Raw genomic sequence first — 22,564 nt, forward strand, 5'->3', positions numbered from 1 at the left:
GACACTCTGGTAGATACCCTTAGGTATAATCATTTAAAATTGTTACTTTTGGGGGCTTATGTTTGTTTTATATTTATTTATTTTTGCAGTCTGACTGCTGTTTCCCCTCCTTCCTCTTCTCCCAGTCCCTCCCTCCTCACCTCTACTCTGCCTCCCCCATCCACTCCTCCTCCATTTCTATTCAGAGATGCGCAGGCCGCTGATAGGTATCAACCAAACATGGCAGTATCAAGTTGAAGGCTTGATGAGGCAACCCAGTATGAGGGTAGGGGTCCCAAAAGCCAGAACAAGAGTCAGATACAGTCCCTGCTCCCACAAAATAGTTCCATATCCATCACCCTGCATTAAACTCAAGTCCAAGTGGATCAAAGACCTCAACATAAAACCGGATACTAGCCAGGCGGTGGTGGCGCACGCCTTTAATCCCAGCACTCGGGAGGCAGAGCCAGGCAGATCTCTGTGAGTTCGAGGCCAGCCTGGGCTACCAAGTGAGTTCCCGGAAAGGCGCAAAACTACACAGAGAAACCCTGTCTCGAAAAAAATAAATAAATAAATAAAAAATAAAACCGGATACATTAAGAGAAAGTGGGGAGTCGCCTTGAATGCATTGGCACAGGAGAGAACTTCCTGAGCAGAATAACAAACTTGAAGGCACTAAGATCAACAATTAACAAACAGGACCTCATGAAACTGAAAAGCTTCTGTACCGCAAAGGAATACAGTACAAAATGTCCATAGTACAAAACGGCAGCCTACAGAATGGGAAAATATCTTCATCAACCCCACATCTGACAGAGGGCTAATTTCAAAAATATATAAAGAACTCAAGAAATTAGACATCAACAAACCAAATAATCCAATTTAAAAATGGAGGACAGATCTAAACAAAGAATTCTCAGCAGAAGAATCTCAAATGGCTGAGAAACAAAAGAAATGTTCAACACCCTTAGCTATCAGGAAAATGCAAATCAAAGTGACTCTGAGATTCCATCTTACATCTATCAGAATGGCTAAGATCAAAAATACAAGTGATAGCTCATGCAGGCAAGGATCTGGAACAAGGGAAATACTCCTTCATTGCTGGTGGAAGTGGAAACTTGGACAGCCACTCTGGAAATCAATTTGGAGGTTTCTCAGAAAAACTGGGATTCGAACTACCTCAAGACACAGAAATAACACTCCTGGGCAAATACCCCAAGGACACTCCACCATACCACAAGGACACATAAAGGTATTGTATACCTTTAATTTGAGCACTCAACAGAGGCAGGTGAGGTCTCTGTGAATTCCAAGTCAGCAAAGTTACCTGGTGAGACCCTGCCATCACCACCACCACCTCCTCACCCCTGTCCCCACAACACATACCAGGCAAGAAGGGAGAAGGTGAAGAGCACTGGCTGCTCTTCCAGAGGACCCAGGTTTGACTATCAGCATCAACACAGTGGTTCACAACTGTTTTGTTAACTCCAGTCCCTGGGGTATGACACCCTCTTCTGGCCTCCACTGACAGTGCATGCACATTGTGCACAGACATAACATGTGGGCAAAACATCAATACACATAAAAATAAATAAATGAATAAAGTCTTTTTTGAAAAAATGTATTGGATTTATACTCCAAATAGCCAATTTAATCAAAAGATTCTAACATAACAAATCAGACTTTCTAATAAATGTTTTCCAAAGTATCCATTATTTTATACTCCTCATGAATTTTCAATTGTTGTACATTCTTTTATTTTTTTAAAGACTTATTTCTTTTGATTTTATGTGCATTGGTGTTTTGCCTGCGTGTATGTGTGCGATGAAGTGTCAAAACTCTGCAGCTAGAGTGTCAGACATTTGTGAAGAACCTGTGGGTGCTGGGAACTGAATCCAGGTCCTCTGGAAGTGCTCTTAAACTGCTGAACCATTTCTCCAGTCCCCCTGTTGCACATTGTTAATGTCAGTCTTTAAATTTACCATTCTGTTATGTGTATAGTATTAACTCATGTAGAATGCACTATAATCATTTCTTCTTCTATAAAGTAACTGTTCAAATCTTTTTTTTTTTTTGAGACTGTTCAATCTTTTGTCCAGGTTTTTTGTTGCTGTTTTGGAGAAAGTATTTTATTATAATATCCACAAGCTGACCTCAGATTATTCAGCTATGGAAATCCTTCTATATCAACCTTCTGATAACCTGAGAATATAAGCATACATCACACCTGGATCCCATATGCAAATTTAACTGTTTGTTTCAATGTGTTGGAAGGGTTCATAAGAATACCCAAACTAACCAGGCGGATCTCTGCGAGTTCGAGGCCAGCCTGGGCTACCAAGTGAGTCCCAGGAAAGGGGCAAAGCTACACAGAGAAACCCTGTCTCAAAAAACCAAAAAAAAAAAAAAAAAGAATACCCAAACTTTTGTTAATGTTGTTCGCAGCATTAATACATAACCATTTGGTTTAATTTCTAACTTCATATAGTAAAAAACAATGTGTAAAAAACTAGATAACTTAAGGGAAAATATGTGACACAAGAATGAAAACAACATGGCATCAAATTCATGCTGGTGTCCTCAAACTACTGTAAAACAACATAAGCACAACAATACTGTTTCTACCAGAAACCAATCTACCAGGTTTCCTTAGACTGTAATGCTCTATCATTCCAAAACCTAAACTGATGTGTGCTGATGGTAGGTATATAATCAAGAAAAGGGTTAAATGTATTTAAATTGACAATTCTAAAATTTATTTTTCCCTTTTACTTTTCTTCCTTTTCCTTCTTATTCTTCTACTTAATCATTATCATCTTCTATTATTATTTTGTTGTTGATTGGAGATAGAGGCTTGCTTTCTATATAGTACAAGCTGGCCTCGAGTTTAAGATTCTCTGCTTGAGGCTGATACTACAGGCATGTCTATTAGTCTTTAACCTTAATCTCCATTCCTTCAAATCTGGCAAGGTTCTATTACTTTTAAGTTCAATTTAGAGTGATCTGACTAACCACTTCTCAAACATTTTCATCACCAAATGAAGAAAGACCTTTCTTTTTTTAGCAGTGATCTCCTATTTTCCCAACCCTCCCTAACTCCAAGCAATCTGTAACTCTGTCTTTATAGATCTGATCACTCTAGGCACTTCAAAGAAATGGAATCATACACTATATGATAATCTTTTGTGCTGTATTTATCTGTGGGTCCTAAATTTCTAAAAATAAAATCTATCATAACCACATTTCCCAAAACATATTTTTAACCTATCATTAATATGCATTGTCTTCCCCAGTTGAACATCATCTGATGAAGATATAGACTCAATACCAGAATACTAACTGACAATGCAAAGAGCCCTTGCTTCTATGACCCCAGTACCTCAAACAAACAAAAAGGCCTCATTTATTCTCACAATGGAGTGTTTATACTGCTTCTACTATCTTGACCAAAAAAAAAAAAAAAAAAAAAAAAAAGCCATTGTTTAAGTTATTTGGCAAAACCATTTAAACATATCATTAACAGTTTATTCTTTTTAACCATGCAATTAAATTAGTCCAGGTTTGAACAAGGTAATCTTGACTTACTATAGAACCTTACCTTGACTAAGATGTTCATGATAAATAGATGCTAAATTGGGAAGATGTTGTTGGAGATGAGATGTTAGTTCTGCATGTGAATTTATCTGAACTAGTTCCTCTTCACATCCAGATTCTTCACCATCAAAATCAGCCATATTTTTTTCTGATTTTGCACTGACCTGCGAGCTACTGCAACTGACATCATCTGCACTTAGCATGTCATCAACCATATGTCTACAACACACAGAAAACCATAAACTTAGTTACAAACTTTTTATTTATTTATTTATCTATTTATTTGGTGCTAGTGATTAAACCCAGGTCATAGCACACCTTTAATCCCAGCACTCGGGAGACAGAGGCAGTCGGATCTCTGTGAGTTTGAGGTCAACCTGGGCTACAGAGTGAGTTCCAGGAAACCCTGTCTCCAAAAACCAAATAAATAAATAAACAAAACCAAGTCCTATTGCATTCTACCACTGAGCTGTATCCTAGCCCTTAAAACTATAAACTTAGCCGGGCGGTGGTGGCGCACGCCTTTAATCCCAGCACTCGGGAGGCAGAGCCAGGCGGATCTCTGTGAGTTCGAGGCCAGCCTGGTCTCCAAAGCGAGTTCCAGGAAAGGCGCAAAGCTACACAGAGAAACCCTGTCTCGAAAAACCAAAAAACTATAAACTTAATCAAATATCATAAACAATATTTTGTTTGTTTTTTCAAAATAGGGTCTCACTATGTAGCTCTAGATGTCCTGGAATTCACTAAGTAGACCAGGCTGGTCTCAAACTCACAGAGATCCACTAGTACTGGGATAAAAGGTAAATGCTTTGATATAAATTTTTTTTAATCTCTCCTATAACATTTAGCACAAATTATTCCACAAACAGAAACTAAGCTGTGTGGTCTGTGTAGGCAGTGGGTTGAAATATTTTAACAATATGGAATATTAAGACATTTATAAAAACTATGAAAACTTCAATATATGGACTAGTTGATTTTGTAACATAAACTCATCATATTTATATTCTATAAAATATGCATATTAATATACCTCACTACAATAATTTCAAAAAACCCATCTTAGGCAATATTAGTAATACTTGTTATATACTATTATAGAAACTCAATTTAACAATGTGAAACCATAAGTTTTGTTTACATTTGTTCATGTAAGTGCATTATCAAATGACATAGTTGAGAACAGAAAATATTCCAACTTAAGGTAGCAATCTAGGAAGTTATTATTAACTGAGGAGGTCTCAAAAGCATGGATCAAAAGTACACCACCAACTTAACATGAACAGCTCCCTGCATTTAATCCTAGGCACCACCAAAAAACTTCAAGTCTCCAAATTAATTTCCTTCAACTCAATAAGGAGCTATTTAAGTGGCCCATATTTCTAAATAATGCCACACTGGGTATTTTTCAAGATATCAAAGACAAAATGATGAAAAAATAAAGAGAAGTTCAGGATTAATACAAAAACTCACAAGTAATACCATATATACAGAATATAAAAAAGGCTTAAGGAAAATTTCAATTATTAAAACTTGTGGGGTAGACATTTAAGATCTAATAATTTTGGTTTTTAATTTACTATGGGAGTGGGTCAGTACTATAAAAGACATCCAATCTTTCAAACTGAGTGTATTTATTGCACCTTCATTTTAACACACACTACCACCTGCTTTGTCAACATCCTGAGTACTGCTAGGGACAATTTATAATGTGTGCATCTACAATATGAGGCATTAGCCAAATGTTCTAATTAGTGGTGATTTGACTCCCACAGAGATATTTAACAATGTCTAGCTACATTTTTTATTTTGTTATTGTTACAAAAGAGGGGATACTGGCATCTACAGACTGGGGGGCTGAGGATGGTGCAAAACCACAAACAACATCCAGGAAGCATTCAGACAGTTGGGAATTCAAAACTAAAGAATCATCTGGTTCAAAACAATAGTGTCAGGAGTAAGAAACATAAGAAACACTGCCTTGAGCTGGAGAGATGGCTCAGCAGTTAAGAGCAATGCCTGTTCTTCAAAGGACCCAGGTTCAATTCACAGCACCCACATGGCAGCTCACAACTGTCTGTAATACAGCTCTAAGGGATCTGACATCCTCACACAGACATGCACGCAGGCAAAACACCAATGCACATAAAAATAAATCATCACAAAAATTAAAGAAACAGTCCCTTAAAAACTTGAATGTCTTTATGATGAGAATAAAAGGGAAGTAATATAACATGTATACATATATAGAGATCACTTAACTAAACTGAATAGCAAGTATTTCTTAGAAAAGTCATCCTAATAAACATTTGTCTCACCATCAACCCAAAATGTAACTAGTTATAGTGACAAAAAAATTCACAGGTTAAAAGCTAATTACACGTTTGTGGCAATCACAGCAGCCCATGAAATTCTCATAATACAACCATGATAGTTTATTTTGGGTTTTTTTTGTTTTTTTTTTAATTTAAAAAAAAAAAAAAAAAAAAAAAAAAACGTTGCCAGGCATGGTGGCCATGGTAGTTTTTGTTTGTTTTGGTTTCTGTTTTTTAAAAAGAGGTTCACAGGCATAGTGACACAAGCCTGTTTCCCAAGCAGAAGCAGACAGATCTCTGTGAGTCTGAGGACAGCCTGGTCTATACAGTGAGACCCTATCTCAAAAAAGGCAGAAAAATTAAAACTTAATCCTGCCTAATTCTACAAGTAACAGAATCAGATATTGCTAAATACGATATACTTCACAAACACAAACGTCTTTTACCACAGCTATACTTACTATTATCCTAAAATTAGAAGGTCAGTGTTTTTCATCAACATTTAGTTCAAGTGTCCACAAGCAATTCTGCTTGTGCTTTGCTTGTGCTTTCAGGGAATTGCTATAACAAAAAGTTAAAGATCCAAGTTTATGCTGCCTAGTGCAATATTTGCTATGTCCATGTGGCTATTATTGTACAGGGCAAAAATGGCTGTTTTAAATAGAGATGGATTGTGATTTTAGCAATATAAACTGAGGAGAGTCAAAGATATAGCTAGGCAGCAGATGCTTGCATATCATTTGCAAAACACTATATATAATTCTCAGCTCTGGAAAATGTAATATTGAATACTTAAATAGAAATAAAAAGTATTTCAGTTTTTGTACTGGTTAATGTAGTTATGCTCTTTTAAGTATTACTTGCTTAAATAAAATTTCTCATGAAAATGAACCTTACTTTTTACAGACCCCATGGATTGAACCCAGGGCCTTGAGGTACACTAGCAGCAACCACACTGCCCTTCACTGTGCATTTTTTAAGTTGATGACAATAAATTCAACATTATCTATTTGAGAATTCCATTTATATTTTTGCATTATATTACTCCTAAATAGTACTCAACTGAAATAAATAGTAATTAAAGAAGTAGTAGCAATGTTTCTCTATAAGAAATACAAACAGTGCCTTCATTTTTAAGCATGCTTACCCATCATGATGGTGGTGGTGGTGGTGGTGGTGATGGTGGTGGTGGTGATGGTGGTGGTGGTGGTGCTGTGGACCAATAAACTGCCGACAATTAAACAATTCATTCCCAATAGTCTCCCCAAGGAAGTCCCCACTTCGTGTGATACAAGACTCCTGAGAACCTTGTGCTATGTGAGCAGAACTCATTTCCGCTGAAATATCATGCTCTGTGTCTTCAGAGTGAGCACAGGCATCTAGCATTCGTATTCGATTATCTACAGATGGCAATGACTCAGTATTAAAAACCACGTCCTTTCCTGTTCCACCGCTTGTCCCATTTCTTTCAGATGTGCCTTGGGATTCCCCCAAGCAAATGCCTGCTTGATTTTCTAACTTTCTGTTTCGAAGTTCTGTACCACAACTATTTTTGGGAGGATTGTGACCACGATCATCATCTTCTTCTTCTTCTTTAAGGGCTTCAATGTCTGCAATGTCTTCTGACTGCACCTCACTTCCAGGGCTGCCAGCTGACTGGCTTGCATGGCTTGAATTGACTTCATTGCTGGATCCATCACTATGCCCACTGCTGCTACCAGGACCACTGCTTCCATCCTCACCGCTGTTAGCAGTTTCATCAGAACTTCCTTGCATGGATTCCTATATTCATAAACAAATATTTAAAAATTCAGACGAGTGAGAAAGAAACTGGCACGTAGATCATGTGCTATTCTTTTTTAAAAATTACATTTATTTATGATGAGTGTCTCTACGCACATGTGCTATGGCATGCATGTGGAATGCACATGGAGGTCAAGGACAAATGCAGGACTTGGTTCTCTTCTACTGGGGATCCCAGGGATCCTTGGTTTGTCAGACTTGATGGCAAGTGCCTTTACCCCTGAGCCATTTTTGAGCCCCACAACAAGTTTTTTTGGTTTGTTTGTTTGGCTGGCTGGTTGGTTGGTTGGTGTTTCAAGAAAGGGGTTTCTCTGTATAGCACTGGCTGTCCTGAAATAGAACTTGCTCTACAGACCAGGCTAGCCTCAACACAACAAACTTTTTTAAAATGCTGACAACAGTCCTGCCATATTTCTGTGAACACTACAAAATAAATATAAACCTCATAGGACATCAAAAGGCCTATGTGAAGAAATTCAAGTGTGGTATTTATATTCCCAGTTCCAACAACAAGCATGGCAAAGACTTTCTAAACCCTATTCAGAGGACAAAGCATGCATGCACTGACCTCTGTGTCGGAGAGTCTTGGCTGCACGTGTTTGCTTCTGTTAATAAGCTGCTCCTCCATTTCAATGTCACTGGCTCCACTCTGGTGGGTGTCACTGTTGTCACTGCTCTGAGGACTTGCTGCAGGAGACCCTAAAATACATTTTTAAATTCTTATTTCTGATTTAAATTAACATGCATCTGATAGGACACCAAGCTTTGATTCTTTGAGTTATCAAAGCTTATGCGAAGCAGCCAAAAAAGTCTAAATTTGTTATTTCTAAAGATAAACATAAACTCAATTAAAACCTAAATACTAACGATTTTAAATAAAACTGGTAAGATGAGATATGGGGTTATAGCTCAATGATATAGTCGTTTGCTGTCTAGCAGGCGTAAGACTACCACAAAGTTGAAAAAACAAAACAAAACAAAAAGGTAAGGTAAGGTAAGATGAATAGTTTAACAATCTGTCTTTTTCTCAAAATAAAATTGTGACTCGAGCACACACTGCATAAACATATATACTACATGAGACCAATGAGCTCAAAGATCACCAAAACTCCAAGTCACACTGTCATGCATTTCTAAGGCTCGACTTACAAGGTGAAGGAGCTGCTCTTCTCAGCTCTTCTTCCTCTGAAGGAAAAGGAAAAAACAGGAGGGAAACATTCTAAGTGACTGAGCTTCTCTAAGACAGCACAGATGTTGTTTATGGATGTAAGACACAGGGAGGAAAACTGTCAGTTATGGTGGTGTCTGCTCAGAAAACAGTAGTACAGAATGTCAAAAGAAAACTGGGTTAAGTGCATAAAGTTTTAGAAATTCCTTCAAAAGTACCCATATATGCAATCAGTAAGTTAGAAAAACTGATGTACAAAAACCAAAAAGAGAATTGGTAGTACGTTCTAATCTTAAAATTACTTCTAACAGAACATTTTGTTCCTTTTTGACAAGAAAGAAAAATTAAACATGAGAAAATTTACAAACTTCTGAAAACAAGTGCACTGTTGGAAGGTTAAATGAAAAATAGTAACTAAAACCACTTTATTAATCACTGGATGCATAGCCTACTTCCCATATCTACCTGTTGAATATCTGTTATCTAAAATGCACAGAATTTTAATGTGTCTCAGATTATGCTTATTCTAAAATTTTAGAATTCTAAACACAAGATTCATTTTTAATTCATACACTTCTTTAAATATTTATGTATTTTATGTGTAAGAGTGCTCTACTTCCATGTAGCCCGCGTGACAGCAGAGGGCACTGGATCCCATTATAGATAGTTGTGAGCCACCATGCAGTTGCTGGGAATTGAATTCAGAACTTCTGGGAAAGCAGCCAGTGCTCTAAACTGCTAAGTCATCTCTCTAGCCCCTCGAATCATATACTTCTTATACAAAACTTCCATTTTCAGGCTAAAAATAATTTTACATATTCTCTGCAGTGCACTTAGAACTAAATGGTGATAGTTATATAAGTAAAGATGTAGGATTTTCTATGTATAGCAACATGTCTTTATTCAACAAAGTTGTGGGATTTGGAGTGTTTTGAATTTTCAGATTAGGAGTGTTCAAACAGCACTAGTAGAAAATACTTGACACCTTATTAATAAAATCAAAATTCAGTACAACTTTATTTCAAACTACAATATATTTGACTAACCTTTTTTATTTCCAATGGGCATATTAGTGTTCAGTAAAGATGCAAAAGAACTCTGTTTAGATAGTTGGGCCTTAGCTGCAAGTGCATTATTCCACAACGCTTTAATTAACATGGATGCCAAGTACAGTGTCTAAAAGAGAAAGAAGAAGGTTAGAGGCTCTGCGGCTGACATATAAGAAATTTAACACCTTCTAAAACTCTAAATCAAATTAAAACAGTACAAAAACTACAATCGAAACTATCAATGTGCAGGAAACAAAACATACAACTATATTCTCAATGTATTACCTGTTCAGTATGAACACTTGGCTCAAGAGCTGAGACAAGATTAAGTAAATGTCTAAGCGGTACAGGATCCAGATTCTTGATGAGTGAAGGGAACAAGTCATGAATATATCGACTACAATGTTTTAGCTGGAAAATAAAAAAACAAGTTTAACAAGTTTTTTAATTAATTAACTTAGTAAATTAATTAACTAATATTAAAAAGCTAGGCTGTATCCGGGTGGTGGTAGCACACACCTTTAGTCCCAGCACTCAAAAGGCAGTGGCAGGTGGATCTCTGTGAGTTCGAGGCCAACCTGGGCTACAGAGTGAATTCCAGAAAAGGTGCAAAGCTACACAGAGAAACCCTGTCTCGAAAAAACAAAACAAGACAAGACAAGACAAGACAAGACAAGACAAGACAAAACAAAATAAATAAATACATAAATAAACAGTAAAAGTTGAAAAAAAATTTAACTGACTTACCTTAACAAAACAAACTACAAGCTAATTTTTAGTCAGAAAAGGGAAGCAAATAATTATATAAGTTTTCATAATTCTAATATAAAGAGGATTCCAGCATCATTAACATAAAAGAAATCTAAAAGAGCTTGAGGAAATAGCTCACAGATAAGAATACATGTTAGAGTGTGAAACCTTGGTTTGATCACCAATACTAAAATAATGACTATAAGGCTGGAGAGATGGCTCAGAGCACTGCCTGTTTTTCCAAAGGTCCTGAGTTCAATTCCCAGCAACCACATGGTGGCTCACAACCATCTGTAATGAGATCTGGTGCCCTCCTCTGTTGTGTAGGCAGGCATGCAGACAAAACACTGTATATTATACATAATAAATAAATCTTTTTAAAAAAATGACTATAATAGTCAGGCGGTGGTGGTGCACGCCTTTAATCCCAGCACTCGGGAGGCAGAGCCAGGCGGATCTCTGTGAGTTCGAGGCCAGCCTGGGCTACCAAGTGAGTTCCAGGAGAGGCGCAAAGCTACACAGAGAAACCCTGTCTCGAAAAACCAAAAAAAAAAAAAATAAAAAAAAAATAAAAATAAAATAAAATAAAATAAAAAAATGTAGGCAATTAAAACCAAAAAAGGGGCTGGAGATGGCTCAGCAGTTAAGAGCACCTGGCTGCTCTTCCAGAGGAATCAGGTTCAATTCTCACCACCCACACGGCAGTTCATTGCTACCTGTGACTCCAGTTTCAGGGAATCCGAAACCTTCAAACAGAAATACATCCACAGACAAAACAAGAATGCACAAGAAATAAAAATAAATTAAAAAAAAAAAAGCCAGGCAGTGGTGGTGCAAGCATTTAATCCAAGCACTCGGCAGGCAGAGAGGCAAGTGAATCTCTGAGTTTGAGGCCAGCCTGGTCTACAAAGACAGTTCTAGTACAGCCATGCTGTTACACAAAAAAACCTTATCTCAAAAAACCAAAAAGAAAAATATATTAATATAATAATAATATTACAGAGTAAAAACAAGTGTTTTGACATAGCTTTTATTCCAATTATTAGAAATTTTACAAATATTTAACAATTTCTAAAGTACACACTAGAAATTCTTCTCAAAATAATCTAAGAACAAACCAAATGGTAAGAAAAATTCTGAAGCCGGTTGGTGATGTTACACACCTTTAATCCCAGCAGTTGGGAGGCAGAGGTAGATGGGTCTATGAATAAAAGGCCAGCCTGGTCTACAGAGTGTGTTCCAGAACAGCCAGGGCTACACAGAGAAGCTGTGTCTTGAAAAATAAATTTTAAAAAAATTAAGAAAGAATGAACGAAAAATTCTGTTTAATAAGAAGTAGAAATCTGAAATATATAAGGAAAATGTAATATTAACCATGAGTATAGTGGGATTTACCTATCACATTTGATTTTGGTAATCAAATACCTTATGTTTTGTTGAAAAGAAAAAAATTGTAAAATTTCGTAAGAGGCAAAATTATTCTAAGCACATATATATATAAATGTGTGTGTGTGTGTGTGTGTGTGTGTGTGTGTGTGTGTGTGTGTATTGGTTTCATTTCTATATATAAACTAAACTTTAAAAGCATAGACTATCAGGCATTCCAGTGTTCAGTGACAACGACAGTCACAGGTTATGCAAAGAAACAGTAAGGTGCCCCTTCTTTACACTGGAGAGAACTAGTACGACACTAAGAAACAGGCCTGCAATACAGCACTGGAGACATGGAGATGGAAGAGTAAGGTAGGTTGTGGCTACTGTTGCGTTTGAGGCTGACCTGGGCTACAGGAAATACTGCCTCACAGAGAACAGGAAAAAGAAGGGGGAAAGGAAGGAAGAAAGAAAAAGGAAGAGGAAAAGATAATTTTCAGGATTATCATCTTTGGACAAACTGGACAAGGATTTTTCAACACGTACATTATAAAACCTTTCAAAGGTCCAAGATGGTACACACCCTTAATCCAACACCTTGAAAGACAAAGGGGCCGGGCGGTGGTGGCGCACGCCTTTAATCCCAGCACTCGGGAGGCAGAGACAGGCGGATCTCTGTGAGTTCGAGGCCAGCCTGGGCTACCAAGTGAGTTCCAGGAAAGGGGCAAAGCTACACAGAGAAACCCTGTCTCGAAAAACCAAAAAAAAAAAAAAAAAAAAAAAAGAAAGACAAAGGGAGGTGAATCTCTGTGATTTTGAGGCCAGCCTGGTCTACATAGCAAGTTCCAGGCCAGCCAGGGCTACAAAGTGAGTCTGTTTGTCTGTCTCTCTTAACACACACACACACACACACACACACACACACACACACACACAGAGAGAGAGAGAGAGAGAGAGAGAGAGAGAGAGAGAGAGAGAGAGAGAGAGAGAGCAAGCTTTAAGACAAATATGAAGGTAAGAATACAAGACAGAGAAGAACAGCAAGGTGGATCAGCAGCTAACTAGGCCTGCAGCCAAGCCTGACAAACCAGAGTTCAATCCCCAATAAATACATGGTGTAAGGAGAGAACTGATTCTACAATTTGTTCTCTGACCTCCACATACATGCCCTCTCCAACACTAAAACAGGATTTAAAAAATTCTTCAAGAACACAATGCACAAACAAAAGATCATAAATAGAGAAATTACAAAACAAAAAGTAAAAAGAAGACTGAGAACTGAAAAGTACAATAGCTGAAATAAAAATACACTACAGGGGTTCAAACCTAGGCCTGAGCTACAAGAAAGACTTAGGGAGGCTGGAGAGATGGCTCAGGGGGTTAAGAGCACTTGCTACCCTCGCAAAGGACCTAGTCAATAAAGCTCACATACACATCCAAAGCATGAGAACATGATTCACATAATGTAATCCATGTAAAAAGCTAGGCATGGTAGTGCACCTGTAATCCTAAACACCAGCCAAAAGCAGAAGAACCCCCAGAGATTGCTGGCCAGGCTAGTCTAGCTGATTAAGTGACTTCCAGCTTAAATGAGAAACCATGAATCCAAAAAATACAAAAATACAAAAAACAAAAAACAAAAAAAAAGAAAAGAAAAGAAAAGAAAAAACCCACAGGTAGAGAGCAAGTGAGGAATACACCTAATGTGGACCTCAGGCCTTCACTTGCACATACTTGTGCATAACTACTGGCAAATGAACATGAATATACTCGAATCCACCACAGAGACTAAAATAAAAGAAAAACAAAAATGACTAAATCCCAAACAACTTGTCCCCAAAGAAAAACCAAGGCAAAATGACTCTGAAATTAATTAGCACACACTAATAACCTCCACACAAAAGAAGTCAGAAGAAATAAAAATATGGGCTGAGAAACGGCTCAATGGTTAAGAACGTAGGCTGCTCTTCCAGAGAACCTGGGTTTGATTCCCAGCACCCACATGGTGGCTCAGAACCTTCTATAATTCCTGTTCCAGGTAATCAGGCACTCCCTTCTGGCCTCTGCAGGCACCAGGCATGCAAGTGGTACATACACACACAGTCAGGCAAACATCCACAAACATAAAACAAACAAACAAAAAAATGCTAATGTTTAAGGAAGCAACTCACATTTGAGAATTCCATACCTATGTTCGCAAGTGTATCTTACTTTCTAATTGAGCACTTTCCTTTCTCTTAACCCTAGGCTTAAAATCTATATTAACTGCAATAATAAACTCCAAATCTACTTGAAACAAAGAAACAAAGTATGTTCAAAGAAGGCAGAGAGCACAACATTACTCTAAAATCTACCAATCCCATCCCTAATGGCCTAAAATTAAGACCACTTAGACAATTCCAAAGAATTAAAAGAACAATAAACAGTATGTTTAAAAAAATGAAAAACGGCCATGAACAAACTCCCGTACGCTTTTCAAAAGAACACACACTAAATGAAATAAGGAAGTCAACACAGTATATAAAACTGAAATTCAATGAAGAGATACAAATATGGAGAAAGAAACTAAATGATGCTTAAAATATAGTCAGTAAATCAAACAAAAGTCATTAGAAAGCTTCCCCAACAAAACAGATCACAGTGAGGACAGAATACCTAGGATTAAAAAAAAGCTAGAGAGTAAGCAGTACATCTGGGTAAGGAAGACTAAAAGCTTTTTCAAGTATGAACAGAAGATACAATACTGTGGGGGATGCCATGAAAGGAACAGATCTATGAATTAAGAACACAGAAGGAAAAGTCAAGGATCAATATTGTAATATATGACAAACTAATTTAAACTAAATAAAGGCACAGAAAATATTTTTAATATAAGCAAAAAGAAAAACATGCAAATGTTAGACGGTCCATCCATGTACAAAATGCACACAAAACAGCAGCAAATATACAGGACCACAAAAACAAAAACAAAAAATACCTCCCCATATCATATAATTAAAATATTAAATATAAATAACTTTTAAAAATATTGAAAGCTGCAAGACCAAAGACAAAGACACATATAATAAAGGCAGCCTTATCAGAGTAAGGCTGTTTTCCCAACAGAAACCTTAAAACCCAGAAGGGCATAGAAATATAAACTTCAGGTTCTGAAAGACCAAAACTTCCAACCCAGGTTACTATACCCAGCAAAACTGTCATAACTGATTGGGAAAGAAAAATTCCAAAACAAAAGCAGTCTAAAGATGTTTATGACCATGAAGCCAGCTCTAAAGAGAATATCCCACAGACTAATTAGACTCAAAGAGAATAAACATCCTCAAAGCTATAGGAGGAATAAAAAAGATGTTGCAACTATAATTAAATGAAGATTAGTAAAACACCGAAACTATAAAATCAACAAAAGATAAAGAATTAAGGAACATCTTCCACTATAATAACTATAACTATTAATGGTTTTAATCAACAACATAGTTATTAACGGTTTTAGTTCTCCAATTAAAAGACACAGGTGAGCTTGAGAGATGTGCTTAGTGGTTAAGAGCACTGGATGCTCTTCAGAGGACCTAGGTTTAATTCCCAGTACCCACATAGCAGCTCACAACTGCCTGTAATAACTCCAGTCTCAGGGATCAATACCCTCTTTTCAGACTTCCATAGGTACTGGATGCACAGACATAACATGCAAGCAAAACAACCATACACATAAAATTTGCTTGTTTGTTTTGTTTTTCAAGACAGGTTTTCTCTGTGTAGGCTTGGCTATCCTGGAATTCGATCAGTAGACCAGATTGGCCTCGAACTCAGAGATTTGCCTGCCTCTGCCTCTCGAGTGCTGGGATTAAAGGTGTGCACCACCTGGCTAAAAATTTAATAAAAAATTTAAAAAAAAAAAAAGGACTAGAAATTAGATGAAAAGATAGTATCCATCTGTTTGTGTCTCCAAGAAACATACCTCGCCATCAAAGACACTGTGTTAGGATAAAAGGATGAAAAAAAGGTATTCTGAAGCAAATGCAACTGGCAAAGGTAAGGATCTGTATTATAGTATCGGACACGATAGATTTTAAACCTAACTGATAAAAAAGATAAACAAGGTTACTTCAGCTAGGCGTGGTGGCAGAGGAAGGCAGATCTCTAAGGTTGAGGGCATCCTGGTCTACATAGTCAGTTCCAGGGCAGCCAGGTCTATATATAGAGAGAAAATGCTGTTAAATGTATAAGACCATAAGGCAGTAGTTCTCAACCTGTGTGTCAAGACCCCTTTAGGAGGGCCAAACAACCCTTTCATAGGGGTCACCTAAGACCACTGGAAAACACAGATATTTCTATATTACAATCCATAATACTAGCAAAATTATAGCTATGAAGTAGCAAAATAAAAAATTTTATGGTTGGAGTCACCACAACATGAGGAACTCTATTAAAGAGTGGAGGCATTAGAAGGTGAGAACCACTCCCCTCAGGGGATTTAGGGGCTAGAGAAGAATGTAAATGTGGGGGAAAGGAGACCCAGACTATCGACCATTAAGTTAGCAATCCCTGGTATATACCACAACTATACAAACAAACAAGTAAGGATGTCTACAAACTTTACAAAACACTCAAAATGAAATGGGTACCCAAGTCACTGAGGAAAGGATGAGTTACTGAACAAATGAACCTGGGAGAAATACATAAAATAAATGACAGAAAAACTGGATCATATATGATTCCTTAAACCAAGATGAATTTTCCAAGATCAATTTTAGTTGAATCCAAGACAAAAATATAAAATGCCAACAAAAAGTACTCAGGAAGCATCTAAAGGATAATGTAATTGTTTTATAATCTTAAAGAAATAAAAGCATTTTAAGACACAAATGTCACAGGCCAGAAAAACATTCGATCACCGACTTTAAAACAAATGTCACCGTTGTGCATGTGTAGATAATAAAATGTATACACGGGGGCTGGAGAGATGGCTCAGAGGTTAAGAGCACTTACTGCTCTTCCAAAAGACCTGAGATCCATTCCCAGCACCCACTGCAAGCAGCTCACAACCTCCTATAACTCTAGTTCCAGGCAGTTCAATGCCTCTGACCAGCTCGAACACCAGCTACCATGTGGCACATAACCTGCACACATATACATAACTAAATCAATAAAAATGAATTATTTAAAAATTAAAATTAAATGACAATCACTTTAGCAAATACTTGTCCAGATACAAGAGGCATGGGATTTGAATATGAACACCCCCACCCTCACCACACACACACACCCTATCAAGATCAAAGATCAAAGGGCCACTAAGATGACTCAGTGGGTAAAGATATCTGCCACCAAGCCTCATCTGAGTTTTATCCCTAAGACTCAGTTGATAGAAACAATCAACTCCCACAACTTGTCCTGACTTCATGTAAATGCCATGGCACCAGGCCCACCTCAAGTAAATAAAAGTTTAAAAAAGAACAAACAAACAAAACAACTAATAAATATCAAAGAATATAAGCAGTTATTCCCAGAAAAGAAACAAAAACTATCTCAACTTACTTCATAATACAATAAATACAAAATAAAATACTAATTTCTTCTCATCCATCAAACAAGCAAAAAAAAAAAAAAAAATCAAGCTTAATGATAGTACATAAAGGATGTTGAGGAAAAAGTGGCACTGCCCTATTAGTATTCACAAGAAAAGCAAACATCTGCTTTAACATATTAATTCAACTTCAGTAGGAATTAATCCTACATAAGTTTTGCATGAGTAAGGAATAACTCTATCAGATATTACCATAGCATCCTTTATAATAGAATTACTAGAAGAAAATTCATCCATAAATGGGATTAATTAAATTACTTCACATCTAAATAATTATACACCATAGTCTTAACAAAAACATTAACCAGGAGAAAGAGATGGCTCCCTGATCAACAGCACATACTACTCTTGCAGAATACCTGGGTTCAACTCTCAGCACCAACAGAGAAGCTCACAACTACATCACAACTGGTTCCAGGAGATCTGACACTGTGTTTTTTAATTTTTGTTTGTTTTTGCCTCCACAGGCTTCTGCACATAGATGGTGCACATATACAGGTTCACACACATACATATAAATTAAAAATAAATCTTTTGAAAACTAATGATAGGTTAGATTAGATTAACAGACAGACAGACACATAGGTTTAAACTGTTAGTTCATGCCTGTAATCCCAACACTCAGGAAGCTAAGGAAAGCTTGGTTCTAGGGTAGCCTAACTGCTCACATAGCAGTATGTTTTCAGAAAAATGAAGCGAAGCAAAATAAAAACTAAAACACAAGTCTGTTGGTATGCATTACATAAGAAAAAAGAGAAGAATATATGGTGAACTATGTATCTCTCTGGCTTAGCACTGAGGATGAACAAGCTGCTTCAGAGACTAAGGTGCAAGGAAATGACAAATACGTCTGGGATGGATTTGGGGCTTGCTTGCTCTCTCTCTTTAAATATGTGCATGTGGGTCTATGTTTGAGTTATGACACATGTGTATAAGTGCTTTCAGGCATTTTTGAACCACTTAACCTGGGTTCGAAAACCAACACTTGAGTCCTCTAACAGCAAGTATTCTTAACCTCTGAGCCATCTCTCCATCCATACTTCTACATTTTAGATTTTTGAATCATTCAGATGGATATAGGGCTACTCAAAAACTTAAAGAAAAAAAAATAGCACAACATCCAGGCATGCTGGCAAAAGTGTTTAGTCCCAACACTCAGGAGAAAAAGGCAGTGGATAGCCATCCAGAGCTACACAGTGAGACCCCGGCTGTAAGGCAGGCAAATAGGCAGGTTGGCTACCACAAAAAAGAAACATATAACAATCACAGTATAATGGTATAAGGGTGGACTTTATATATTGGAATAACAGGAAAATGTTTCTTTATTAAAACTGAGTAATTTCCTTAAGTTCTAATGATTCTAATAGCCTGTGTTCTATCAGTAACTTAGTAACACATGGACTCAACCCAAACCTCAGAGGTTCCTATCCTGTCTTCCTTGTATCTTGGTTTCCTTTCATAAAGTAGAAGCATTTAGAACATTTGAAAAAAAAAAAGCATTAAGCAAATATGAAATGTTAGTATCACCTGTGCTGCAGCCCAAATGCAGTCAATATGCTGAGTACTCAATCGTCCTTCTGCTGCCAAGAAATTCAAAATCACTTGGCACTGCTTAATAATCTAAAAAAGAAAACTTGGTGTAGTTATTTTTTTTTAAAGTACCTTTATATAATACATAACCAATATAATTGTCCACAAACCTCAATATGTAAATTTGGTCCAAATATATGCTCCACTACATTGTTGCTAATAAGCCAGTCGGCAAGTTCTTTTGCAATGGACCTAAGATCAAATGATTGAAAAAATAATTTAAAGCAATTTTCTCATGTGTAAAAAAGACACAACGGGAAACCTAAATTCACTTCCATACAATACAAAGAATTACAAAAGATTATACACAATACTACAAAGCATAACTAAAATAAACAGACACTGACTTTATAAAAAATTAACAACTGAAAAGTTAAGGTAACAACACCAGCTACCCAGGGTAAGACTACCACGTAATGCCGGGTGGTGGTAGAGACCAAATTGAGTATTTTTTAAAACTTTAACTAAGATACTCATATTACACATATAAAATTCATCTGTTTTGAATGAAATGTTTTCAACACATTTTAATAAACATTTCCATCACTTCAGGAAAATCCCACTTGCAGTAGTCAATTCTTATTCTCATTTCCAGTTTTATTAGTCTAACTTTGTCTCCATAATTTATCAATTCATAAACATTTCAGATAAATGGGATTATATGGTAACATTACTTTCCATTGGGCCTTGTGGAAAGCAGGCAGATATATTAGAGACTGAACCTATGGCCTTCGTGCATGCTATATTCAAAGCTGTACCTGGAACCTTGTATACCTGTACTCTATTGTGCTGTATTTGTATTCAGGTAGGTGATGTATTATGTATGCAGATATGGGAGTGCACACGTGTGAAGACTAGAGGTTTATGCTGAGTGTCTTCCCTAACTGCTCTCTATTCTTATATACTGAACCAAAAGCTCACCAATTCAGTTAGCCTAGCTATCCAGTTTGTTCCAGGGATGCCTTGTTTTTGCCTTCCAAGCCATAGGATTCTAGCAAGGCCCACTTAGCACTCTATGTGGGTTGGGGGATCCAAATTCCAGTCCTTGAGTTTACATAGCCAACACTTAACCCACAGAGCCATCCTCACATCCCTACATTTTTTTGTTTAAGTTTTATTTATGTGGTAATATATATCATACTTTACCTATTTACCAGGTTCTTACATATTGTTATTTATATTCATAATCCATAGGGCCTCATTCATGAGAGGCAAGTCCTCTACCACTGAACTTCATTCTTTTATATTGCTGAATAATATTGTTTCATGATATAGATTAATAAAACCTTTTATTTTTATTTATGAGTATGTGAGTATGTCTATATAGATAAATGATATGTGCCTGCCTGGTGCCTATGGAATTTACGAGGTTCACTCACATGGTAGTGGGTATTTTTTAATTCCCTAATAGTATTACATCATTCAAATATACTACACTGTTAATCCAATTATTCTGTTTATTTTGTAGTATGTACTAATACACCATTCTTTTTATTTTGTTAAATACCATTACATGTGCAATGTTGTATCATTCTGTTTCTCCACTTATTTTTGATGAGTGTCTGGATATTTTCTACTTTTAAGATGCTAGTTACGGGCTGGAGAGATGGCTCAGAGGTTAAGAGCACTGGCTGTTCTTACAGAGGTCCTGAGTTCAATTCCCAGCAACCACATGGTGGCTCACAACCATCTATAATGAGATATGATGCCCTCTTCTGGCATGCAGGCTGAACACTCACTGTATACATGATAAATAATAAAATCTTTAAAAAAAAAAAAAAAAGGTGCTAGTTACACTCATGTATTTATTATAGGTCTTTGGACCATACGTTCTCAATTTTCATTATAGATATTAAGTAGTAAGTTAAAGGCCCTTATATTCAATTACTACATTTTTTATTATAGCTGTTACAGTGACCAATTACTATTTCACTGTGGTTTTAATAGGTCTTGCACCCCTACTCCTTTTTTTCTTTAAAGTCAGTCTCGCTCTATAGCAGAGTTTTGGTTCACATTTGTTAGGAAACTGAGGATCATCTTAAATGCCTGATCCTCCTTTCTCTACCTACCAAATGTAAGAACTACAGGTGTGTACTTGTGTACTACCACATCCAGCTCTGCTTCATGTAGTTGAGCTTCTTCTCAGGTTAATATATGTGTGTGCACGTTTGTAGAGACCAAAAGAGTGTTGAATCCCTAGAGTTTAAGTTACAGGTGGTTGGAAGCCACAAGGGTACTGGGAATTGAACTCAGATCCTCCGGAAGCAAGCGGTCTTAAGGACTAGGTCTCTCTAGCCCCTAATGTTGCCCCTATGTTGTTGTTGTTTTAAGAATTTATATATATATATATATTCATGTGTGCATGTGTGTGCATGCGCGCATGCACATGGGCATACACACACTACTGCTCACAGAGCCCAGGAGGCCTTGAGGTCACTAGCGTTGCAGTTCTGAGGCACTTGACCTGAGGCCTCTGAAAGAGCAGCAACTGTTCTTAACCACTAAGCCTCTTGCCAGCACTGAAGTGTACATTTTTAAAAAACAAAGTTTCATCATATTGTTCTGTTACATAGAAACTGAGGCCACAAGGTAAAGATTTCCAATAAACACTTCAAATAAAGTCACAATTATATTTACTATATAAACAGATATTCTTCATCCAGGTATAGTGGCATACACCTTTAATCCCAGCATTAAAAAAGTCACAGGGAGATAGATCTGAGGCCAACCTTGTCTACACAGTGAGTTCCAGAACAGCCCGAGTTACAATCTTAAAAAAAAAAAAGTGTAACTCCATATCAATTAATGCTACTACTTACGTTTCTGTGTCTGATACCAATGATTCATTATTGCACACATCATTGAAAGTATGAAGCTGATTCTAAGATTAAAGAAAAGAAATTAAGATTTGTCATTTTTCAACAAAAAACTGTTAACGAATGGCAAGAAACACAATAAACGCGTTACATATATAGATCACAACTGATAAGATTGCAATTATAAAATGTAAGACATAAAACCATGAGTATATTATTTTATCATATTAAATACTAAATTTCTTTACAAAAGGAACATTTATGCTTTATTTCATTAAACACATTCAGAAAATAAAGCTGAGTAAGGAATAAGAGGTAAACCCAATCTAGGCAGAAAATCATATGTCATTAGGCTTCCTAGGCAAAACTGACTTGAGATTTATTTGAGAAAATATCAAGAAGCGTTTTCCGTATTTATAAAACCCAACACCTATAAAAATTAGATCAATTTAGATTTTCAGTGTCTGACATTACAAAAATAAATGAGAAATGGAAAGAAGTAAAAGCTAGTGAGGACCAGAGTAAACTAGGAAAGCATATCCATT

At 36.7% G+C, this 22,564-nt stretch overlaps 1 protein-coding gene across 3 annotated transcripts in view; it reads right to left on the reverse strand.

Annotated features, from left to right (window-relative positions):
* Positions 1-22,564, reverse strand: part of Usp34 (ubiquitin specific peptidase 34) — a 192,867-nt gene that overhangs the window by 119,060 nt on the left and 51,243 nt on the right. For all 3 annotated transcript variants that reach the window (XM_059275318.1, XM_059275316.1, XM_059275315.1), the window contains exons 8-15: positions 22,023-22,084; positions 19,314-19,395; positions 19,141-19,233; positions 10,194-10,319; positions 9,906-10,035; positions 8,260-8,390; positions 7,036-7,670; positions 3,578-3,792 (exon numbers count right to left, since the gene is read on the reverse strand). In XM_059275318.1, the coding sequence (XP_059131301.1) occupies positions 3,578-3,792; positions 7,036-7,670; positions 8,260-8,390; positions 9,906-10,035; positions 10,194-10,319; positions 19,141-19,233; positions 19,314-19,395; positions 22,023-22,084 (1,474 nt within the window). The remainder of the gene's footprint in view (positions 1-3,577; positions 3,793-7,035; positions 7,671-8,259; positions 8,391-9,905; positions 10,036-10,193; positions 10,320-19,140; positions 19,234-19,313; positions 19,396-22,022; positions 22,085-22,564) is intronic.

Source organism: Peromyscus eremicus, chromosome 10, assembly GCF_949786415.1.
Source record: "Peromyscus eremicus chromosome 10, PerEre_H2_v1, whole genome shotgun sequence".
Classification (NCBI taxonomy): Eukaryota; Metazoa; Chordata; class Mammalia; order Rodentia; family Cricetidae; genus Peromyscus; species Peromyscus eremicus.